This window comes from Aedes albopictus, chromosome 3, assembly GCF_035046485.1.
Source record: "Aedes albopictus strain Foshan chromosome 3, AalbF5, whole genome shotgun sequence".
Classification (NCBI taxonomy): domain Eukaryota; kingdom Metazoa; phylum Arthropoda; class Insecta; order Diptera; family Culicidae; genus Aedes; species Aedes albopictus.
In genome coordinates this window covers 324,881,064-324,902,987 of record NC_085138.1, presented here as the reverse complement: position 1 = coordinate 324,902,987, position 21,924 = coordinate 324,881,064, and the positions used below count along the sequence as shown (strand labels likewise).

General features: G+C 39.5%; 2 protein-coding genes across 2 annotated transcripts; one reads left to right on the top strand and one right to left on the bottom strand.

Annotated features, from left to right (window-relative positions):
* Window positions 1-583: 583 nt before the first annotated feature.
* LOC109426910 (pancreatic triacylglycerol lipase) lies at window positions 584-1,828 on the bottom strand. The gene is made up of 2 exons (XM_019702468.3): window positions 1,672-1,828; window positions 584-1,616 (listed from the first exon to the last, which is right to left on the bottom strand). Exons 1-2 carry the CDS (start codon window positions 1,718-1,720, stop codon window positions 646-648), a joined length of 1,020 nt encoding a protein of 339 aa, XP_019558013.3. The 5' UTR covers window positions 1,721-1,828; the 3' UTR covers window positions 584-645.
* Window positions 1,829-12,986: 11,158 nt separating this feature from the next.
* LOC109623385 (pancreatic triacylglycerol lipase) lies at window positions 12,987-14,259 on the top strand. The gene is made up of 2 exons (XM_020077928.3): window positions 12,987-13,143; window positions 13,211-14,259. The coding sequence occupies exons 1-2, from the start codon at window positions 13,101-13,103 to the stop codon at window positions 14,173-14,175; spliced, it is 1,008 nt and encodes a 335-aa protein (XP_019933487.2). The 5' UTR covers window positions 12,987-13,100; the 3' UTR covers window positions 14,176-14,259.
* The last annotated feature ends 7,665 nt before the right edge of the window (window positions 14,260-21,924 follow it).

The window sequence follows — 21,924 nt, the reverse complement described above, 5'->3', positions numbered from 1 at the left end:
CGAGGAACTCCTGGAGGAATAACTGTGAAACTTCTGGAAAAAAAAATGATCAGGAACTCCAGGAGAAATTCCCGAGGAATTCCTGAAAGAACTCAAGAATAACTGCTGAAGGAGTTTTCGAGGAACTCATCGAGAAAGTTTCAGGACGTCCGGGTGGAGCTTCTGGAAGTCCACCCAAGGAACTCCTGGTGGAATAAAAAAAAGGAGGAATTCTCGATCAACCCCCGCAAAAATTCTCGAGGAAGTCCTGCGAGATTTTCCGAGGAACTTCTGAAAGAATTCCCAACGAACTTCTGGAAAAATTCCCTGGGGAATTCCCATGTGACTCCTGGAGGATTTCCTGGAGGAATTTCTGGAAGAATTTCTGTGCCTGGAAGTGGTCCAGTCACACTCTACGGGAGCGAAAACGAAATCTATAAGGAAGCGTTAGATTGGAACTCAGCCGGACCTAATGGCTGCACTGCACATCCTCAACAAAGACATAAAACAAATCGATAAAAATTGACAGGGCAATGGAATATCTTTCACGTGAGCCCTTTACACAACAATGAATGCACAGGACTGATAGTAAGTAAGTTTCCAATCCTATTTTTGTACTAGTTTATCGTCACATAGCAGTTTCAATAACTCATAGCCTTCGTAACTTCAACCCTTTGCAAACGGCGCTTGGGAATTGGTTTGAACCAGGTAAACACCTTCCACTCCTCGTCCATGGTTTGACGGTTCTCCTCCCATCCGGACGGCTGTTGTAGATCCTTCTGCATTGCACTTCCCTGCCTTGAAATCTTCAAACGTTGCACATCGCACACCCCGGAACCCCGCTCCAGTCGTAATCGTTTCTTCGAAATACATCCACGATCGAGAATGCGAACAAATACCAAATAGATCCATTCCGCATCCGGGCTGATCAAGTCCACCATTGACGTAGAAGTTTGCAGCACCCAAGGGACTGTAAGACCCTAAAATGCGAGCATTGGTGCTCACCATTTCCACGTACTGGGCATCTTGCCGATTGAGACCATCCGAACTGTTGGTAGTGAACAGGGGACCAGCCGGATCGAGACCAACGATTGTACTGAGTCGACCCATCTGATGCTTTCCGGTAACTCCAGCTATGTGAGCACCCAAACTGTATCCTATTGCGATGACTCTGTCCAGAGGAACCCTAGAGGCTTTCACTAGGGTGTCTACCATTTGGGACGTTACGCGTCCCACATGTTCCACACGGTAACGTGCCGTGATGTAGTTGATTGTTTGAGCTCCTTTACCCCAGTCGACGGCAATAATGTTGAAGTCATCCACCGAGAGATAGCTATGGCGAGTTTTGACCAGAAATTCTGACTCATTGTTCTGATTCCAGCCATGAATCAAGAACCTCGTTGGATGACCGGGATCGAAGTGTGAGTTGGCAATCGAACTAGTATCGTTGGGTTTCAAGATCTGATCGTTTTCTGGATTCGCTCTGGTGTACAATCTGAAGAATACGTCGGTTTCGGCAATGAATGATGGCTCCAGGAAATCGTCGACTACACGATACGGATTCGGATTCACCAGGTGCTGTTGACCGTTAGCATCCCGAACCAAGCTTTTAGGATACCCAAAATTGCTAGCATTGACTGTAAAATCGAAGCAATATATTAATTTTGTCAAGATTATAATTTGTAGAAATACCTTCGAACGCCAATGACAATACTATTAAAAACGCAGGAAGTAGTACCATTGCTTGATGGTTTGATAGACACGAGCTAATGTAAAACTAACAGATATATCAGTATAAGAATGATTTTATAGTGGAGCTTATATTTGATGAAAACTCTTCTAGAGTATTGGAGGGTTAATTGGACAACAGAGCAATGCGTTTTTACAGTTCAAGCAGAAAAGAGGAATACTAATCGAATGATTCGAAGTCAATAGTACTTTTACTAGAAGAACTTGGTGTTCTAGTAAAAGTACTATTGACTTACATGGTCATGTTTTTGCATATTTAAGTCATACTTGTCATCTGTTTGATTCAAGTCAAATACGAAACTCAGTTTTTCTTGCAGCGTCTGATACCTTACTCTACCCTACGAAAACAGTACTTCATGTCTCAATAATCTAAGCATGCACAGAGTAAGCACGTTTGGGTTGATACTTAACTTATAAGGTTCTTGAAGCAGTTCAGCTATCAGCAATATGAAGTAGTTTATCAGCTATTTCACTAGTTTTTTTTTTCAATCAAACACTGCCTGTAATTGCATATCATTCCTATATTTGCTGGGCTTACTATTTATATGGAATAGTTATGCGATTATAGGCAGGACACACTTTTATTACCAATTCGGCCCGTCTGAAGTCTTGAGCACAGTACTTATCAGGGGCAGTCAGTAAACCACAAACAAATGTGGCTTAGAAAACTCAAGACTATCAATTGCGTTGAATTTGTCCAACCCGCTGGCCGGTTCAGGATTGGCTATCCAAAGCTTTATCCACAAGGCTAACTGGAGACCCCAAAGGCATAGGCTGGCCTTATCTCGTTTAGTTTCACTTACCAGCATGTACTTAGTTTTTGACGAATTTACCACCAGTCACAATGTTACCAGTTACAATGATGGAGCTTCGGTGTTGACACGGGTCGAACCCTTAGCAGATCGTACTGAGGTGACGGGGCTGAAACTTGAAAAAGGTTTTCAAAGTGCTAGAACCAGCGTTTCAGCTGGTCAGCCAAGTCGGTCAATAGCTGCCCAGATGTGTCTTTAATGGGCGTCGTAGCATTCATCTTAGTCGCCTTTGTCGGCTAGGCAGTCCGCCCACGCTCTTTTTTCCGCTTGCATGAGCACTTCACTTCCTTCTCGAGAGCCGAATAGCGCTGACGGGCTACAGCTTTGGCTCCTCGTGTTTTCACTCGCTTTATCGCGGTTCTGGCGTTCCTTCGCTCCTCTATCTTCCTCCAGATGGCATTCAAAATGGCGATCGCTCGAAAGTTCTCCCATTCTTCTTCTTGAAGATAGGGCTAGTTACCTCTTCCATTCCTCCGGTAGTTGCTTCGTTTTCCAGAGCCTAACTTTTACCACCCTTCTCGGATGCCTTGTTCTTAAGCTGTTGATTGACATCGTTTTCTTCACTTCGATGTGGTTTCAGGGATTTCTCGGAGATATTTCAGATGATTTTCAGCGAGTTTCAGACGCGTTACAGCGGTGTTTCCGGGGGTTTTGAAGGCACTCAGTGTAGTAGGCTTTGCTGTAATAAACGTAGTAAATATGTCATAATAATGAACCTTTTGTACCGAGTTGGACGTGTTCCCTACATTTCAGAAGTGGGATAGAAACCTCAATTTTCAGGAACTGTTCCGTCAAAATTTGGAGTAGCCTGCTATGAGAAGTTTGATCAGAATGGCCGAACTGTAGTAGGCTTTGCTGTAGGAAACATAGTAAATAAGTGTATGGTCCACTGCACGAATTTATTCTGGCCTGCTTACTCTCACACGAAATTTGACGTTTGAGTGGTGCCGACACCTCTCAAACGTCAAATTTCGTGTGAGAGTAAGCAGGCCAGAATAAATTCATGCAGTGGACCATGGTTCACTGCACGAATCTATACTAGCCTGCTTACTCTCACGCGAAATTTGACGTTTGAGAGGTGTCGGCACCGCTCAAACGTCAAATTTCCTGTGAGAGTAAGCAATAGAGTTAATAAACTATAGAGGACGAATGTCGCTGGTGTTCCCTTTGTTCTCGTTCGAAAACATGCCGGGTATCTATCTGTCAAACTGCATACTTTTTCGCTTTGACACTTATATACCTGCCTATCTCCGCCAGCAAGAGATGTTGCGGCGGCGACGTCAGCGACATTCTTCCTCTATAGTTTACTAGCTCTATTGAGTAAGCAGGCCAGCACAAAGTTGTGCTGTGGACCATTATGTCATAATAAAGGACCTTTTGTACCGATCTGGACGTATTTCCTACACCAAGTGCGTTACAGGGGTTCCTTGGGGATTTCAGGGTACACGATAATATTTCAGGACCGTTGCATGGGGTTCAAGGAGTTTTCAGGGGGTTTTCGAAAGTATTTGAATAAGTTTCAGAGGATTTTCAGGGGCTTAAGAGATACTTAGGTGGCTTAAAATGGGTCCGAGGGAGTTTCAAGTGGTTTTGGAGGCATTTCAGGAAGTTTCAGAGGATTGTCAGTCGGTTTCGGAGAAGTCAGAGGGATTCAGGGGTGTTACAGAAGGTTTTAAGGAGTGCAAGAGGCCCTAAATACAATTTTTGAAAACATATTTTGAATCACTGCTCCCAGGTGAGTTTTAGGAGGATTTCCATGCGTTTCATAAACGTTTAAGGTAGTTTTAGAAAGGATTCAATACGTTCCAGACTGATAACACTTGTAGATCCGATGACCTATACTGAAGGGAGTCTTGGAGATTCATAAACAAACATTGAACACACACTAGACAGCACACAGTGTATGTGCTGTTGGTGGGGGCGATGTTTCTGTTCGCCGCCACTGTGGATTTCAACAATGCTCATCTTACCTCACGGTTGTATATTTGAGACTATGTATCGGTATATTTTTTAATTACTTTTATTAACTACGACTATCAGTACCAAGGGAGCATCCATTAAGTACGTCACGCTAAAATTGGGAATTTTTAATTCCCTTTTTTCCTTGACAGGCATCTTAAATATAAAACTTCACAAAATAATTCCAATACTTATTATAATGGCACATTTGAACGAAACTTAAGTACACCCGGAATTACTTATATACCTGTTGTACGCGTTTTGGATATTGATAAGAACAATGAATAGACTTCTCCATAGATTCCTCCAGAAATACCTCTATCTTTTTAAACAGTGATTTCTCTAGGCCTCCTTTATGGATTCCTCCCGATATTTTTTCAATAAACCTCCCTTAGGATTCTGATTCTTGATGGGGTTGTACACACAAGAAATTTCTGCAGAGTGATTTTTCAGGAATTCCTTCAGCGATTATATTCAGAGATACTTCCAGAAATTTCTCATGGAATTCCTGCAGGAGGTTTTATTGACCTTCTTTCGGGAATTGTGGCTAGGACTCCTCAGGAAACTCCTGCTGAGATTCTTCCAGCAAATTCTCTTAGAACTCGTCCCAAAATTCTCTGTACCTTCAGGAATTCTACAAAGGAAGTACTTCTAGAAATTCTTCAGGAAAATGTCCATGGGATTTATCTAAAAATCCCTTCGGTAATTCTTCCCGAGATTCCTTCAAAGATTTATCCTCAAGAAATTCCACAAGGGATTTCTCCAAGAACTTCTATTGACCTTCCTCTATGAATTTTAACTGGAATTCTTCAAGCAATTCCCTCTAGAACTCCTTCAGAAATACTTCTAGGGATTTCTCCTGGCATTCCTCCTGTGATTCCTCCTGCGATTCCATTAGGGATTCCTTCAGTACACTTCTATCGCTTATTTCAAGGAGAGCTGTAGCTATTCCTCCAAGCATTTGTTAGAGGAACTTAGGATACCCTCGACATTCCTGATTCAAAAATTTTTCTAAAAATTATTTCTATGATACCTCCCGGAATTCTAGGAATTCCTTCAGATATTCCTGCTGGGATTGCTCAAACAATTCCTGAGGTTCTTCCAGCTATTCTTCCTCCAGAAATTCTAACTGTGGTATACCAGAAATTATGCTACGGATTCTTCTAGAGCATTCTCCTGGCTTTTTGGCTGAGATCTTACCTGGTAATCTCCGTTCTCGCAGAAATTCGTTTGATTGTTCTACCAGTGATTTCTCCAAGGATTCATCCAGGAATTCCTCTAGAGATTTCATTCAAAACTTCCTCTAGAAATTCGTCATGGAATTCCTTCAGAATTTTGGCCTTCCTCCAAGAATATTTCAAACAACTTCTCCTGCGGTTCTTCCAGCAATTCCTCCAGAAGTTCTTACTATGATACATATGTCTAGAAATTCTTCTGGTGTTTCCTATATGAATTTAACCTAGCATTATGGCTGAAATTCTTCCGGGAAATTCCTCCTGTGATTTCTTCAGGGTTTGCTTTACATATTTTTCTAGAAACCTCTACCGACTCTTGCAGGGGCTTTTCTAGGTTTTCCAAGGATTTATTCTTTAGATTCCCTCAGGCATTCCTGATGAGGTTTCTCTGAAAACTCCAATATATTTTACTCCAGCAATTCCTCCTAGGATTTCTGTTGTGATTTCTACAATGATACATCCAAGAACCCTTCTAAGAATAGTTCCTGAGGTTTTTTTGTGATGTCTTCAGAAGCTCTCCGGTGATTCCTCCAGGAATTTTTATCCAAGATATTTTATCCAAGGATTCTCTCATAATTTTCTCATGGATTTTCTCCAGGAAACTCTTATTGGCTTTCCTACAGGAATTTCAGCTGGATTTCTCAAGTTATTTCTGCTGTAATTCTGTCAGCAATTTTTCCTAGGACTCCTCCAGAAATTTTTACTATAATATGTCTTCGAATTCTTCTAGGGATTCTTCCAAGAATTTCTACAGGGATTTCTTCAAAAACTTACTGGAATTATTCAAGGAAATCATCCTAGCAGCCTTGCAGAAATCCTAAACGTTTTTTTTCCTGGGATTTCTCCAAATATTTCTCATTAGATTCCTCCGAAACTTCTCTTGACATTTATCTTCTGGGATTCCATCAGCGATTCCTGCTGCTTCTAATATTTCGGGCATGCCTCCTAGGTCTCCTCCAGAATTTCTTACTGAGATTCCTGCAGGAATCCCTGCTGAGCTTCTTCTTCGAAATTTTCCTGTGAAACTTCCAGAAATGCCTTTGTTTTTTCAGGGATTTTCCTAAAGACTCAACCAAGAATTCCTTTAGAGTTTTTAATCATGGATTACTCTAGAAATTAATCATGGTGTTACTCCTGGAACTCCTCTTGGCCCTCTTCAACGAATTCCACTGAAGGAATCCCAATAGAAATCTCTGTAGGAATTCCTTAACAAATTTCGAGAATAGTTGGAATTACCAGAGAAATCCTAGGAGGTATTGCTAGACAACTCTTTAGTGAAATCCTATAGGAATAAACGGGGAGAACAACTTGATTAGAAGGCACCAAAAAATTGAGCGATGAATTTGTGAAAAAAATCGCGTTCTGGTGGGATTCAAACCCACGACTCCGTATTCGCTAGACCCCAGTATGGCCATTTATTTGAGGGCTCCTTCGGCATGGTTGTTTTCACTTTTTGAAAATTCCTGTTGTAGTCATTCATCAGCAATTGCTTTAGATTTTTATTTCTATAATTTCAATGCCTATCCTCTGAAATTATTTCAGCAATTTCTTTTTCAGTTATTTTGCAATTCTCTCAGGCAATTTTATCGTGATTACTTTTGCTATTCTCTATGATTTAATTGTATTCATATACTGCTTCCGAAAATTGCTGACCTTGAAATTCAGAAATTCTCAACTGGACTTGCTCAAAGAAAATCCTATGAATATCACGAAAACCTTCCTGGCAAATTTCCAAAGCAATTTCCGGAAAAAAAATCATTACAATTTACCTTAAAACTTTCAAAGTAGTTGCCAAAAACATTTATATAAGAATTACTTGAGGAATTCCGTAAGAAAATAGCCAAATCCAATCGCAAAATAAACAGCCGAGAAATTGTCAAAGAATTTTCCGGAAACATCGAAGGAATTTCTGAAGAAACTTTAGAGGAATTCCAGAAGTAATCGCCGTAGAATCACTGTGACAGAATTAAAGAGCCGCCAAAGATGTGTTTTCAAATTAATTCCCGAAGGAAATCTCTAAGAATTTCCAAAGGAATTACCGAAGAAGTTCCCAAAATAATAATCGAAGTTTCTCAAATTTCCAATGGAATTGCTGATGAAATTACCAAATAAATTTATCAATGCAAGTAACATCGGAAATGCCGAAGATAGTCCGAAATCATCTGCTGCAGGAATTTATTACGTAATTACGGTAGAAATTGTCTAAAGAATTATCATTAAAATTATAGAAGCGATTTATAAAAGAATTTTCGAAGGAGTTCTCGAAGGAATTGGCGAAGGAATACTGAATAGCATAGATAATAAAAGTCCAAAAAATTGACGAAAATCCAAAAGAAAAGTAGAATGACCTTGTTGACGCCGGATATCACTGACCGTACTCATGGCCCGGGTGCAGTGAGTAGAAAATGTGTAACTGTTGAACTTCTTTTACACACAACGACTAGGTGCGTAATCACTAATTTCTTTCACGGAAATACAACTCAAACACAAAACTTTAGTTCATGGGTTTATTACGCACATGCAAGATAGAGATAAGTTCAAGCTATTTACACTATATACAATTTAGCATTAGACAACTGCACCCGTTCCCGACCTGTGGGCGAGGGTTGCGACGCTGCGACGCGGCGCGCGGGGCACATGTTCACTGTGCCGGTGGACCGTTCTGGACGGCTATCAACAAACGTACTGATCTGATAATTCACGATCCTTTCTTCTATTGCTAGGTAATAGATAGTAAGCGATAAAGAAGGTAGGGACTGGTTGGCGGCAGGAAGAGCATTACTCTGCCCCGTATACCGATGGATACGGCTGGCAAGCAGATGATGCATTGTTCTACTCATCGATCGACTATATTTCAGCCGCTTTTACTGCGATGATGAGCAAGGGAGCAGAGTCAGGCTACAGCAGAGATGATATAGTGTCACATGCAGTGGACACCCGTTTGAACAGTGGTTTAGAGTAGTGGCCAAAATAATAAGCAGCAAAGATAGTTCACGTACGGCGTGAACAGACCTGCCGAAGACATTTCCAAAAAAAATGTGAGGAAATTTCCAGAGTCATTGTCAAATGAATTACCAAAGGGGCTGTTCATAAACCACGTAGACCAAATTTTGGCCATCTCAGACCCCCCCCCCTCCCCCCTCGTAGACTTTTGTTCATACAAAAATTTTGAAATTTGTATGGAGCGTAGACTTTTGCCTGACCCCCCCCTCCTCTCCTCTTCTTGGCGTAACGTCCTCACTGGGACAAAGCCTGCTTCTCAGCTTAGTGTTCTATGAGCACTTCCACAGTTTTTAACTGAGAGCTTCCTCTGCCAATGACCATTTTGCATGTGTATATCGTGTGGCAGGCACGAAGATACTCTATGCCCAAGGAAGTCAAGGAAATTTCCTTTACGAAAAGATCCTGGACCGACCGGGAATCGAACCCGTCACCCTCAGCATGGTCATGCTGAATACCCGTGCGTTTACCGCCTCGGCTATATGGGCCTGACCCCCCCCCTCCCCCCAAAAAGTCTACGTGGTTTATGAACGGCCCCAAAGGCTTCACTAAAAGAATACCCAAAAGAATTGCCTGAAGGGTAAAATTAAAATAATTGAAGCAAATATCAATAAAAGTGCTGACATTAAGAAAATAATGCTTGAAACACTACTAAAAAATTGGCGAATGAAATAAAAAAGCCAAATAAACTCCTAACGAAATTTCCAAAGAAGTTTCCGGAAGAATTGCCAATGAAATTTTCAAAGGAAGCGTGAAAGGCGCTTAATACCAAATTCCAAACATATTACTAAATAAATTATTATTAAAGAAAATGCCGAAGATATTACCGAAGAAATTTACCAAACCCAAAGAAACTACTGAGAGATTACCAAAAGAAGTCTCAATTGAAATAAATTGCTAAACAATTTCCAAATAAATTGACAGAAATATTCCCTGAGGAATATTAAACAAGAATCGATTATCCAAAATGTACGGAGCTGAAATTTTGACTACCTAAGTCAAAATTTCATTCCCTTCTGCAGATATATCATCATCCAGTCAAAATTGGAATTTGGTGCGAGCATCAGAATCCCGAAGAGAAAAATCGAAGTTCTCTCGCACCAAATTTCAGGTTTCAACTGGATTGATAATATGTTCGTGAAGCTTCAGGACGGAACTATAATACAAGTTACACGCAAATTTGTGGATATTTTATAATAGTTTCCGAGATTTGCGCTTCTAGTAACTGCTCTGAAAATATATTTTTACGGACCTGATTGTTTTCTATCCACAAAACAAAGAGGTTGTCACGATAATTGTTAAGTTCAAACTGAAAATGCAAATTCCATTTATTATACGCAAACAAGTTTTCAAACCTCATATGACGGAGAAAGTGTTAAATCAGTACAACGGTTTGGATTTTCCAAAAAAAAAAACTGTTCTTTATAATACAGCGCGTTTGAATTTTTCCCGCGACGCAGTATGGTAAGTGGGGGCAGGATGGGTCACCTAAGAAATGGATCCCTATAACATTCTGAATATAAATAGCATTTCTCTGTTTTCTGTCACGACTTCCAGATACACTAGTCAGCTATGATGTAAGGGTATAGAAAGGTCATACAGTTTGAAACCTGCTTCTTGACAAACAATTGTCAAAATATGACCCATCTTGCCCCACCTCATTTCTACGGGGGCAAGATGGGTCAGCTATCAGAAATTTGATTTTTTTTCCAACAAAAAATACTAGATCTTTTATTTTTTCTCTATACATCTAAGCTTCACATACGTACAGATTACATGAAAAAAGTGTTGAAACATATCGGTAGATTATTCTCAGAAATAGAATATTTTCATTCAGGTAGCCATAAAAAACTTTGAAAACTTATATTTTTTGTAGAAAAATATTAAAAATATGTTCACAAATTTTCAGCGCTCTAGTCGCTTCGATAATGTAGGTCACATAATAGCCTTTCTATGAAAAATAAAACATTTTTAAAATCTATGCAAACATATCGAAAAATTAGGGTGACCCATCTAGCCCCGTCTACACATTACACGTAGTTATATGGAATGTATAGCATAAGGAGTATAACGAAAAAATATTTTATTTTTTTTCTGCGTAAGGAACGTAAAGAATTTTAAAAACAATATATCATTTTTTTGTGTATCCACGTCGTTCATCTGGGAAAATTATAGAAAGATTCAAAAAATAAACAGTACGGTTGAAAACGGTACTGACTCATCTTGCCCCCTGACCCATCTTGCCCCCACATACCATATATCATTATACTAAGAAATTGAGGGTGAATCGGTATTTCCCTTAACAAAAAAAAAAAACAAACCAACCAGGAAGCCACTGAAACTGGCACCCCTTAGGCACCCCCTAGGGAAAAATCCTAGTTACGCCAATGGAACCCGTATACTTGGACATCGGCGAACGGCAACCCTTAATGGACCCCCAATCGGACAGGAAGCAGGAACAACCAACAGCCACACATCAACATCCTCGTGCTCATCATTCTACCATGATAGGGTAGAAAAGTGATAGCAGCAAAGGCAACCAGTACAATATAATAAAATAAGAATAGAATACAATTAGGCGCTGTACAAAGTGTAAGTGCCTATTGGAATCGCTCACGCAGTACCCTCGTGGACAAAAGAGCTGTAAATTAGGTTAAGTGATTAAAAAATGATTTCATGAGATTTCAGATTACACTTCTGTTCGAAATTGAGAATGTTGAAAGCTTCCATTATCTTGGTAGCCAAATGGCGTCCGATGACTGCACCAAAATCGACATAGGTACACGGATCAAGAAGGCTACTTTTGTGAGTTTAAGAATTGCATGGAAAAACAACCAGATCAGTCGACGCACCAAAATCCGAATCTTTAACTCGAACATGAAATATATACTGCTGTACGCTAGTGAAACCTGGTGTGTATTAGCGGAGAACACTCAACGGTTCCAGGTCTTTATCAATAGATGCCCGAATTATATAGGGCATGGTGGCCTCATAATTGGATCTCCAACGTGGAGCTCCATCGTCGATGTCATCAAAAGCCGATAGCGACAGAAATTCGGGAGCGAAAGTGGAGGTGGATCGGCCACACTCTACGCAGGGGCGAATACGAAATTTACAAGCAAGCGTTAGATTGGAACCCAGCAGGACATCGCAGCAGAGATAGACTCAAAGGCTCATGGCGGCACATCCTCAACAACGAAATCAAGCAAGTCGACAGAAATTTGACAGATCTTTCAATTCGGCCCTCTGCACCACCTTGGGTGCCCTAGACTGAAAACAACAACAAAACAACCTAAATGGCTGTTAACGTTGATGATATCTTAGCCAATTGTTCCTCGGCGGCAGGTCTTACCATCAACACCAACAAGACCAAATCGTTGAATAGAAATACGGTCAACCTTTCCAGCAAGCAGTGGAGAATGTTGAAAACCTCCCATATCTTGGTAGCCAGACGGCCAGATGGCTTCCGATGGCGAAGCCAAGATCGACATGGGTGCACTGATCAAGAAGGCAAATCATCAATTCATACGTGAAATCTTTGCTGCTTGTTGTACGCCAGTGAAACCTGGTGTGTATCAGTGGAGAACACTGCAGCTTCTCATCAATAGCTACCTGGAGTAAAAAAATTGCGCATGGTGGCGTCACAATTGAATCTCTAACGTGGAGCTCCATCGTCGATGTCATCAAAAGTCGATAGTGATTGATATTTGGGAGCGAAAGTGAAGGTGGGCCATCCACAATCTACGCTGGAGTGGTAATGAAAGCTGTTAGCAAGCGGTAGATTTAAACCAAGCAGGACACTGCAGCAGAGGCAGGCTCATAGCGACACAGTCTCAACAAGGGACCAGAGAAAGTCAACAGAAATTTGACTTGGCCACAGATTAAGGCGATGACGGGCAATCGCCAAGATCGGAGATCTTTCAATTCGGCCTTAAATCGAAAAACAGCAAGAACATGAAATGATCGACACTGTCAGAAGTTAATCTTCAGTATTAGCATCAATCAATCAAATCCATTCGATGACTGATGAAAGTGAAAAATCAGTTCCCGGTTTGATGAATGGCTATCACGCAATTGTATTAGCTGGTTATCGCTATGTAGGTTGTTGTTGCTAGAACGGTTGCAAATCGCGCGACAATCTTTACGCCTAATTTTCTCTACTTACGTGGGCAAATAGGTTGCGGGCAATTGATTATAGCTATACCAAGCATGTGACGTAGGTTTGGGTTAAAACCGCTCAGGCGATTAAGGTGATCAATGGCAAACAGCAGGTCGTTCAAAATCGCGATAAGATTGTCGCCCAAAGCCGCATTTGTATATAATAAATCAACCCCCTGGCAAACGAAACGATTCAGTCTAAACAATCATGAAGACTACGGTGGGCATCGTCGTGCTGTTGACTCTGGGAGGTGTGTTACTATATTGCGAACTGCATAGTGATCTGGAGTTAATACTAACAGATGATCTAATTTTCAGCCCTAGCTAGCCCTATCGATCAACGACTTTCGCTGATTCGCGATGAAACGGGTAACTTGCATTTGGTCAACCCGGATCCCTACAGCGTAATCGAAGCAGAGCTGGAGCCGTTTTTCACGCCGGAAACCGACGTCATTTTCCGATTGTTCACGCGTAGCAATCCAGTTCATGGACAAATTCTGCAGTGGAACAACCCGGCTTCGGTGAGCAACTCCAACTTCAATCCAGCTCATCCGACTCGTTTTACCATCCATGGCTGGAACGGTGGCGAAACCTCCGGATTGCACGGTAACATCCGTCAGCACTACTTCACCGTTGGAGAGTTCAACGTGATCAGCGTTGACTGGGGTGCAGGAGCTAACACGATCAACTACATCACGGCCAGGAACCGTGTAGAATCAGTAGGAGACATCATGTCCCGGATGATCAATACGATGGTCTCAGCTACCGGAATGTCTCGGAATAGTATCAGCTTGATTGGACACAGTTTGGGAGCTCACGCTGCTGGATGTGCTGGTAAATTCCAAAACGGCCAAATTCACACCATTGTAGGCCTTGACCCCGCAGGTCCACTGTTTTCACTGGGACAGTCCGACATCATGGCTCCAAGTGATGCACAATACGTAGAAGCTGTGTTCTCCAACGCTGGGTTGTTGGGATTCGATCTCCCTCTTGGTGATGCCAACTTCTATCCCAACGGAGGACGCTCGCAGCCTGGATGTGGAATTGACTTGGCCGGAAACTGCGCGCACTCGCGAGCCCATGAACTGTTTGCCGAGTCGGTGTCCACTACGGTAGGATTCTGGGCCACCCGGTGTGCTTCGCATGCCGAGGTCAACGCCGGCAATTGCACACCAAGTGGAGCGAGCGCTGCAATGGGCGGTGAACCATCGAACCATGGTCGTGGCGTAAACGGTGTGTTTAGATTCAATACGAACTCTGCTTTCCCGTTTGCCATGGGATAAATGGCCGTATGGGTTTGGGACTAAATGGTAGGATATATTGACTGATTAGAGCTAATGAACAAAGAATTGCTTTTACTTTTTCAATTAGTCTAATGATACTTTTAGAATGACCGAAACTACCCTGATTTACTGACTAGAAACTTCAAATACATCCAATATTCTTTTTGAAAACTCAAATCTGATATCCACCAGTGTAGGGTGGACATACGATGATTGCTCGCCGCGTGACGTGAAAATCGTTATCGGCGACATAAATTTCTACAGATATTCTTTCAGGAATAAATTTGTAAATTTTCCTACAGAAATTCATCCACAGATTCCTTTGAAAATTTTTCATAACTCTATTTCTCAATTAACACCACTCACTTCTCATTCTTCTCTTCCCACTCCTCACTACAATCTCTCTTCACTTATTTCTCCTCACTGGTCACTCCAAACTTCTTCAAACTTTTCACTCCAAACTACAAACTCTCTTCTCATTCTTCACTGCTTACACTACTGGTTACTCCAAATTTTTCTCACTTCACAGCTCACTCCACATTCAACACTGTTTACTTCTCATTCCTCATTGCTCACTTCTCATTCCTAACTCCTCATTATTTGTGAGACAGCTTTTTAAGAGTATAAATTAAACATTGGACAGCTTTTGAACAAAACAAATGAACTTGAGGCAGCTAATGCTGCAAAATAGAACATGGGACATCTTATGATGATAAAACTGGATGTGGGACAAATTGGCTTGATGTTGTTCAGGAGTACAACTTGCAGACTCATGATCTGTTTATTATTATTCTAAAGCAGCGTACCATTATGTGAGCAAAAAAATTGGCGGATAATGCAGATGTATCTACCTCGTTTGCATTCAGGAGATTAGTGTCATTGCTCTGCATGACACTATCATCACGATACGGGCGCATTTGCTCCTCGGGTTTACGGACGATATTGATCTCATCGGCATCGATCGTACCCCGTCAGTGGAGGAAACTTTGGCTCCACTGATGAAGAAAACAGCGAAGGTTAGCTTGACAATAAGTTCGACCAAGACGCAGTACATGATTGCGGGTAGAAACAGAAGTAAGCTTACTGGTTTTAGTGCTTAGGTGATTGGTGTGGATATATTTGAAGTTGATAAAGATTTGACAAGGGAATTTATAGAATAGGGCGTAAAACGTGGAATATACAGGGTGTTAGGTTCATGAGTGCAAACTTTTTAAAGGGTGATAGAGGACCATAAATGGTGAAAAAAAAAATGTTCTACGCATATGGTCAAATCCCAACCGTTTCGTAGTTATTGTACTCCCCATGTTTTTGACTCTCATTGCCTGAACTGGCTATAACTTTAAAATGGTCAAACTTATCGCAGTTTTTTTACCCTTATTCGAAAGATTATTGAATTTTCTATCAAATGGCATCTTTGAACCCATTGGTTTAGTTAAATAACTAAGTTTCCTAGAGCAAAATAGCTCAAAAGTAGTGTGTATTAATTTGTTTTTGTTAATTATCTTTGAAAAATGCGTAATAATTTAAAATTCTTTCTTCTGCAAAGTTGTGGCTCCTGTTCCACTCTACAGTTCGTTCTTTGACATTAAACTTCTATCTCTTATCGTTTTCTTGCATTTTCGATTTAAATGTCGCATTTACGATCATAAATTTGCAATCGTCATGGTAAGCACTTTTTTGCACACTGTGTCGCAAATTTAAATCAAAATTGCAAGAAAACGGTAAGAGTTAGAACTTTGGCGAACTGTAGAGTGGAACAGGGGTCACAACTTTGCCAAAGAAATAATTTTAATTTATTAAGCATGTTTCGAAGATAATTGACATAAATAAATAAAAACACACTATTTTTAGCTATTTTGCTCTAGGAAACTTAGTTATTTAACTAAACCAATCGATTGAAAAATGCCATTTGATAGAAAATTGAATAATCTTTCGAATAAGGACAAAAAAAACTGTGATAAATTTGACCATTTTAAAGTTATAGCCAGTTAAGGCAATAAGAGTCAAAAACATGGGGAGCTCAATAACTACATAACGGTTGAGTTTTGACCAAAAAGACACTACACCGTCTTCAGCCAGAGGCTGCACAGACTGAACATTACACATACACGAGACAACGGACAACACACAACACCCAGTGGCCCAATGGAGAATTTTCCGTTCGACGAAAAGTTTTCCCCGACTGGAGCGGGAATCGAACCCGCACTCCGAGGCTTACGAAACGCCTAGGCGACTGACGCCGCTAACCGCACGGCCACGAAGCCACACACCATATGCATAGAACAATTTTTTTCGCCATTTATGGTCCTCTATCACCCTTTTAAAAGTTTGCACTCATGAACCTAACACCCTGTATAGAAAAGAGCGTAAAACGTTATGATGGTGCGAATCCACCGTTGCTTGCATACGCAAATCAAATATTTGCTTTGTATAAAACGCTCTTGTATGGTAGTCAATCAAAGTTGTAAAGAAAAAATGGCTATTTCTTGTTTTTTATTCATGGAATTCAAAAACAACATTCTAAACCGGTTCAGGTAGGGAGTGAAAAGGCCTTTGTAGCACAATATGCTGCCATAGAGTTAGTAACTTTAAATTAATGTAGAGACGAACCAGCCAAGGGCTGAAAGTCTCTCTAATAAAGACAAATCAATCAATTTAAATTAATGAATTTCTTCTAGCATTCAATTCAATCAAACGTCTAGAGCAAAAACCTGGGATTTCTTTATGAATTCCTCAGGGAAATCTTCTGAAACTCTTCCAGGTATTTCTTCAAGAACTTCTCCACAAATTCATTCATGAATTGCTCAAGGAATTTATCCATCGTGAAAAACTCCATCGACGTCTTGCGAGGCTTCAAGAGTGAATGTTCCACGGCTTATTCCAAGAAATATTTCAGTAATTCCCCACACTTTTTCTTCCAGTATTTTTACAGATACTTCTGCAAGGATGCATCAAAAAATTCCTCCAGGAATTTCCCCGTATTTCCAGCCGTGGCTTCAATATGGACTCCTCCAAGAATTTTTCCTGGTATAGCTTTAAAAAGAAACTTCAGAGAATACAAACATGGCTGCCACAATGGCCGACTTGGTCCACTACTTACGTTTTCAAGAGCACCAATCTTGAAAATTTGTAAACAAATACTCTCGATTTGGAAAAGCTGCCTCTTTTTGCAAGTGAGCAAAGCCAGGATAAACAAGGGTGGCTTTGTTTGATACTTCGTTCGTCAGATTTGTGCCTCTAAAGTTTGTATGCAAAATTGCAATGGGATTTCTTGATGTTTCACCTTAAAAGTTCATCCAGTGATTGTTTCAGTGTTTTTTTGATGATTTCTTCAGGATTTTCTCCATGGACTCTTAAAGAAGTTTCACCATAAATATTTCTACAAGTATTCCTCATAGATTTCAATAAAAAACTATCCTTGCAAGAATTATGCTATCAATATTAGAGAGAATCCTTGAGGACGTTTACCAGGAAATTTATAAAGGATTCCTCTCGATAGAAATTCACAACGTCTCATGCCTCTTTTCAGGATGTTCTTTTCTAAAATTCATTTCAAACCAGTGCAATCATGGTAAAATTGATTTTATTGAAGTTCTTCAGATATTAATCCAGAAATTTCTCAATAGAGTGTTCCTCCAGGGGGCTTCCTGGAAGATCCTCAGATATTCCTCCACTGGTGGGATCACCAACTTCACTAGAGATTTATAGAAACCTTCCTTCGTGAATTCTTTCAGATTTTTTTTTCGGCGACCTTTAAAAAATCCCTCCACAATTTTTTTTCAGGAGTTCCTTCAGAAGTCACTTCAGGATTTAATTCTTGACGTTTCTCCAGCTATATCTCAAGAATATATCTACTTGGAATTACTGCACAGCATTCTCAAGTTTTCCAGGACATTCCTTTTTGCGATTCCTTTAAAAGTTCTTCTAGAGACAAGGATGGAAGAAAATCTCTTCTCTCTTCTAGTGAAAAATTATACAGGATACGAACAAGATTGCCTTTGCTCTTGCAGTAGCATGATGCCGACACCCTCGCCCCGTGCTTGTATCATGGGATCACAGGCAATCAATTAAAGCATCTGATGCACGCTTTATCATGGGATCACACGTTATCGGATCATGTTAGAAGTCGTGATAAATGTTATTCATCACGATTTAAACCACTTATGGACCAATAAACAGAATTTTTGATTGAAATCAATACATTCATTGGCATATCTTAATATTAGAGCAACAAAAAAGCACAAAAAGTGAATGATTTTCGGTATTTATCATTTCGACTTCATGATAACGATGTCCGCACATGTCTCGCGATTCAATTTTCGCGGAGCGTGGTTTGTTATAATGCTTGACGTCAACGTTTTATCGTTGTTCCTATGACCGCGCGATGCGCTTCAACCGCGACACATTCAGGATCTTATCATGATCACTAGATTTACATCCTTGTCTAGGGAAATTGTATCAGGGAGTTTCATCCACTAATACCATGCAGACATTGTGCAAATTCTTTCAAGAATCCAGAAGTTCCAGGAGTTCTTCCAGGGTTTGTTCCAAATCATCCTTCAACAATTCATTAGGGGTTCATTCAAGAATTCTTTAACTACCTTTGTCTGCAATTTCTGCACGAATTCCCGATGAATTGTTTTAAAGGATTCCTTCAGAAACTTCTTCATGATTTAATTCAGAAATTCCTCAAGGGTTCTTTAAAAATGCCTTTAGCGATTTTATCAGAAACTAATCCAGGATTTTTTTCCTTAATTTTTTCCAAATTCATAAATTTTTTATTGAAATTCCTCCAAAGGTATCTCAGGAGTTTTTTTACCCTGTTGGGGAAATTAAACCACTGCGTCCAATTAACTTATCTTTTGTGGTGAATCCCAGTTTCAGTGAAATCAAGTCTCATCCGGAAATTTTTAAACATTTCTATAGAAATTCTATCAGATAACCCTTCAAGAACAACTCCTACATGTTTTGGATAATTTCGTAAAATACTTCTGTAAATAGCAGTGGAGTAATATCTCAAAGAATTCCCGGAAGAATCTCCAAAGGAATTCCAGGAAATATTTCTGAAAGAACCGCAGAAGGTATTCCCAAAAGAAACGTTCTAGGCATTTCTTCGGTAACCCCGGACGATATTTTCCTAGGGATTCTTGTAAGAAAATAATGGAAAAATGTTTGAGGTAATCTCTTACTGACAGTCATAAAAAATCCTTAAACTACTGAAGGAGTCTTAAGTGATATTTCAGATGAAATTCTTTAGTAGGTTTAGATGTAGTCTATGGGGGGAATTTCTGAAAGAATCCTTGGAGGAATTTTTGAATAAATTGTTTATCAAATTCCTGAAGATTATATGAAAGAATCCCAAGGAATTTCTGAAATAATTCTAGAAAGAGTTGCTAAAGAAATTTCTGAAATCTCTTTCTCAGAACCCCTTAGTGGAATTCGTACAAGGATTTATTAATAAATATTAAAAAATCCAAGACAAACCTTTTAACAAAATTCATGGAAGATGTTCGGTAAGAATGTAAAAGTTCTAATAAATTTCCAAAGGAATATATGTTAAACTTTCTAGAAATTGTTACTGAAGATATTTCTATATTTCTCAAAAAATCAGAAGAAAAAAATCCTAATGGTATCCTTAGAAGAATTTCAGGAGGACATACTGGTGAAATACGTGAAAGAATACCCACAAGAACTCATGAACTATATGATTTTTTTATCAGAAATCACTGAATTTTACGTATGTAAAATAAAACAAAATCATGGAAGAACTTCTGAAGAATATCCTAGATACACTCCATGAAGATATTTATTTTAAAAAATAATTTTCAGAGTATCCTATAGAGGATTGTATGTCATTCCCCAGAACGACCGAATACCCAGAAATCTATTTCCCAGAAAGGGGCATTCCCTAAAAAAATATGAAAATCAGTATTTCTACGGGAAAACAAGTAAATTGTTAGTTTTCAGAGCTCTAGGCCATTCGACCGAACACCAGCGGAAGACCAGAGTACTTGATCTTGGTCCATATTACTCATAGGGTATCGCGCCACTTGGGCGGTGGCTTCTATATTCGTCTGTGTTCCACTATAACTCAGTCAATTTTGACCCAATTGACTTGAAATGTTGTACACGGGTAGAACGGGTACTATACCTATCTCACCACATTCCAAAAGTTGTGTCAATTGGTTCAAATTTGACTGAGTTATAGTGGAGAACAGACGAATATAGAAGCCACCGCTCAAGTGGCGCGATTCTCTACATCTTTAAATATTTATTATCATAGAATGAGATAGCTTTCAAATGAAAATGGTTTTTATATAGTAATTCCTTCTTCAATGTATCTGAAAATCATAATTAGTTAAGAAAAAGAAGTGCAGCAGTCTTTTCTCAGTAGAAGGGTTATTTTTTGTAAGGCTGTAATCATTATGATTATATCAGTCGTTTTTTTATTAAGTAAAATTTTGAAAAAAAATGTCGTTCAGTTGTCAATGTTCAAAAATAGTCCAAAAGAACAGCATTTTAGCTAAAGAAGGGAAATTATTAATGAAAAAAGTCATCATTTTGGACGCACCTCTGAATGACGGCTGTTATTATTATCTATTGTGAAGTTATTCATTGATCGGCTTTTGAAATTTGCCTAAGCATCTGATATTGTTTTCTAACAATTTCCAAAACATGGGCGTTTTCAAAAGAACTTATTTCTGCATGTTTGCCATGTATTTGAAGTTTCCATCCAAATTAGTCCAAGAAATATAGATAAAAATATTTATTTTAGAAATGGTTGGAAGCTGTAAGGCATCCTATAAACGTAACCAAAGAATATTTTGAAACAAATTCGAGATATCCTGTATGACAATCACCTCCTTTTTAGTTGCCTTATCTAAGCCAGATGAATTCATTATAAATTTTGCATCAAATTTAACCAAAGCACTAAAAAAACATTCTCGCATTTTCAAGGGCCATACTGTACCTTCGTAATATTTTTGCTTTTGTTTGAAATAACAGGTCATCATTCTTTATAGAACAAGTAGTTTGCCTGCCAATAAACTCATAACATTGCATCTCGAAAGAACAGCCTTTGATGATAAAAATTGAACAGTTTCTAATATAAAGTTAAGCAGATCGACCGTCAAAGAACTCTTCATCAATCAACACTAGCGAAAGAACAGCCTATTTCAAAAAGAAGGGAAATTCTCAGATGGAGTTAGCAGCTAGGCCACCAAACAGTTATGTAATGAAAAAAAGGATCAGAAACAATTCTGGTAAATGTCCATTTCTGGGGAACGGCTTTCTGGGGAACGGTATGCTGGGAAATGACCTACAACCCTATAGATAAATTGAAGAACTCTGGGATAACTGTGTAAATATAATTCCTGGAGTTATTTCTGAAGGATGAACGTCCATAAGTCACGCCACGCTTTGATGAGCGAGGGGATCCGAAGAGTGTGATAATTTCAGAGGAGTTGTGTGCCATAGAAGGAAGGGGAGGGGGAGATCTGAAAACTAACCTTTTTTGCGTGACCTTATTTATGGAATTTCTAATAAATGAATGGAATTATTTTAGGAGGTTCTCCATAGAAATTCTTTGGAAAATTTATGGAGGAACCTAAAGCATTTCTAAAAATATTTCTGAAAAAACATTCGATTTTTTTTAAATCCTTGGGGAAATTTCTGAAAGAATTCTGGACTTTTTATTTTCTAAAAATGAAACGCTGTTGGAATGTCAGGGATCCATGAATGGTTTTCTGA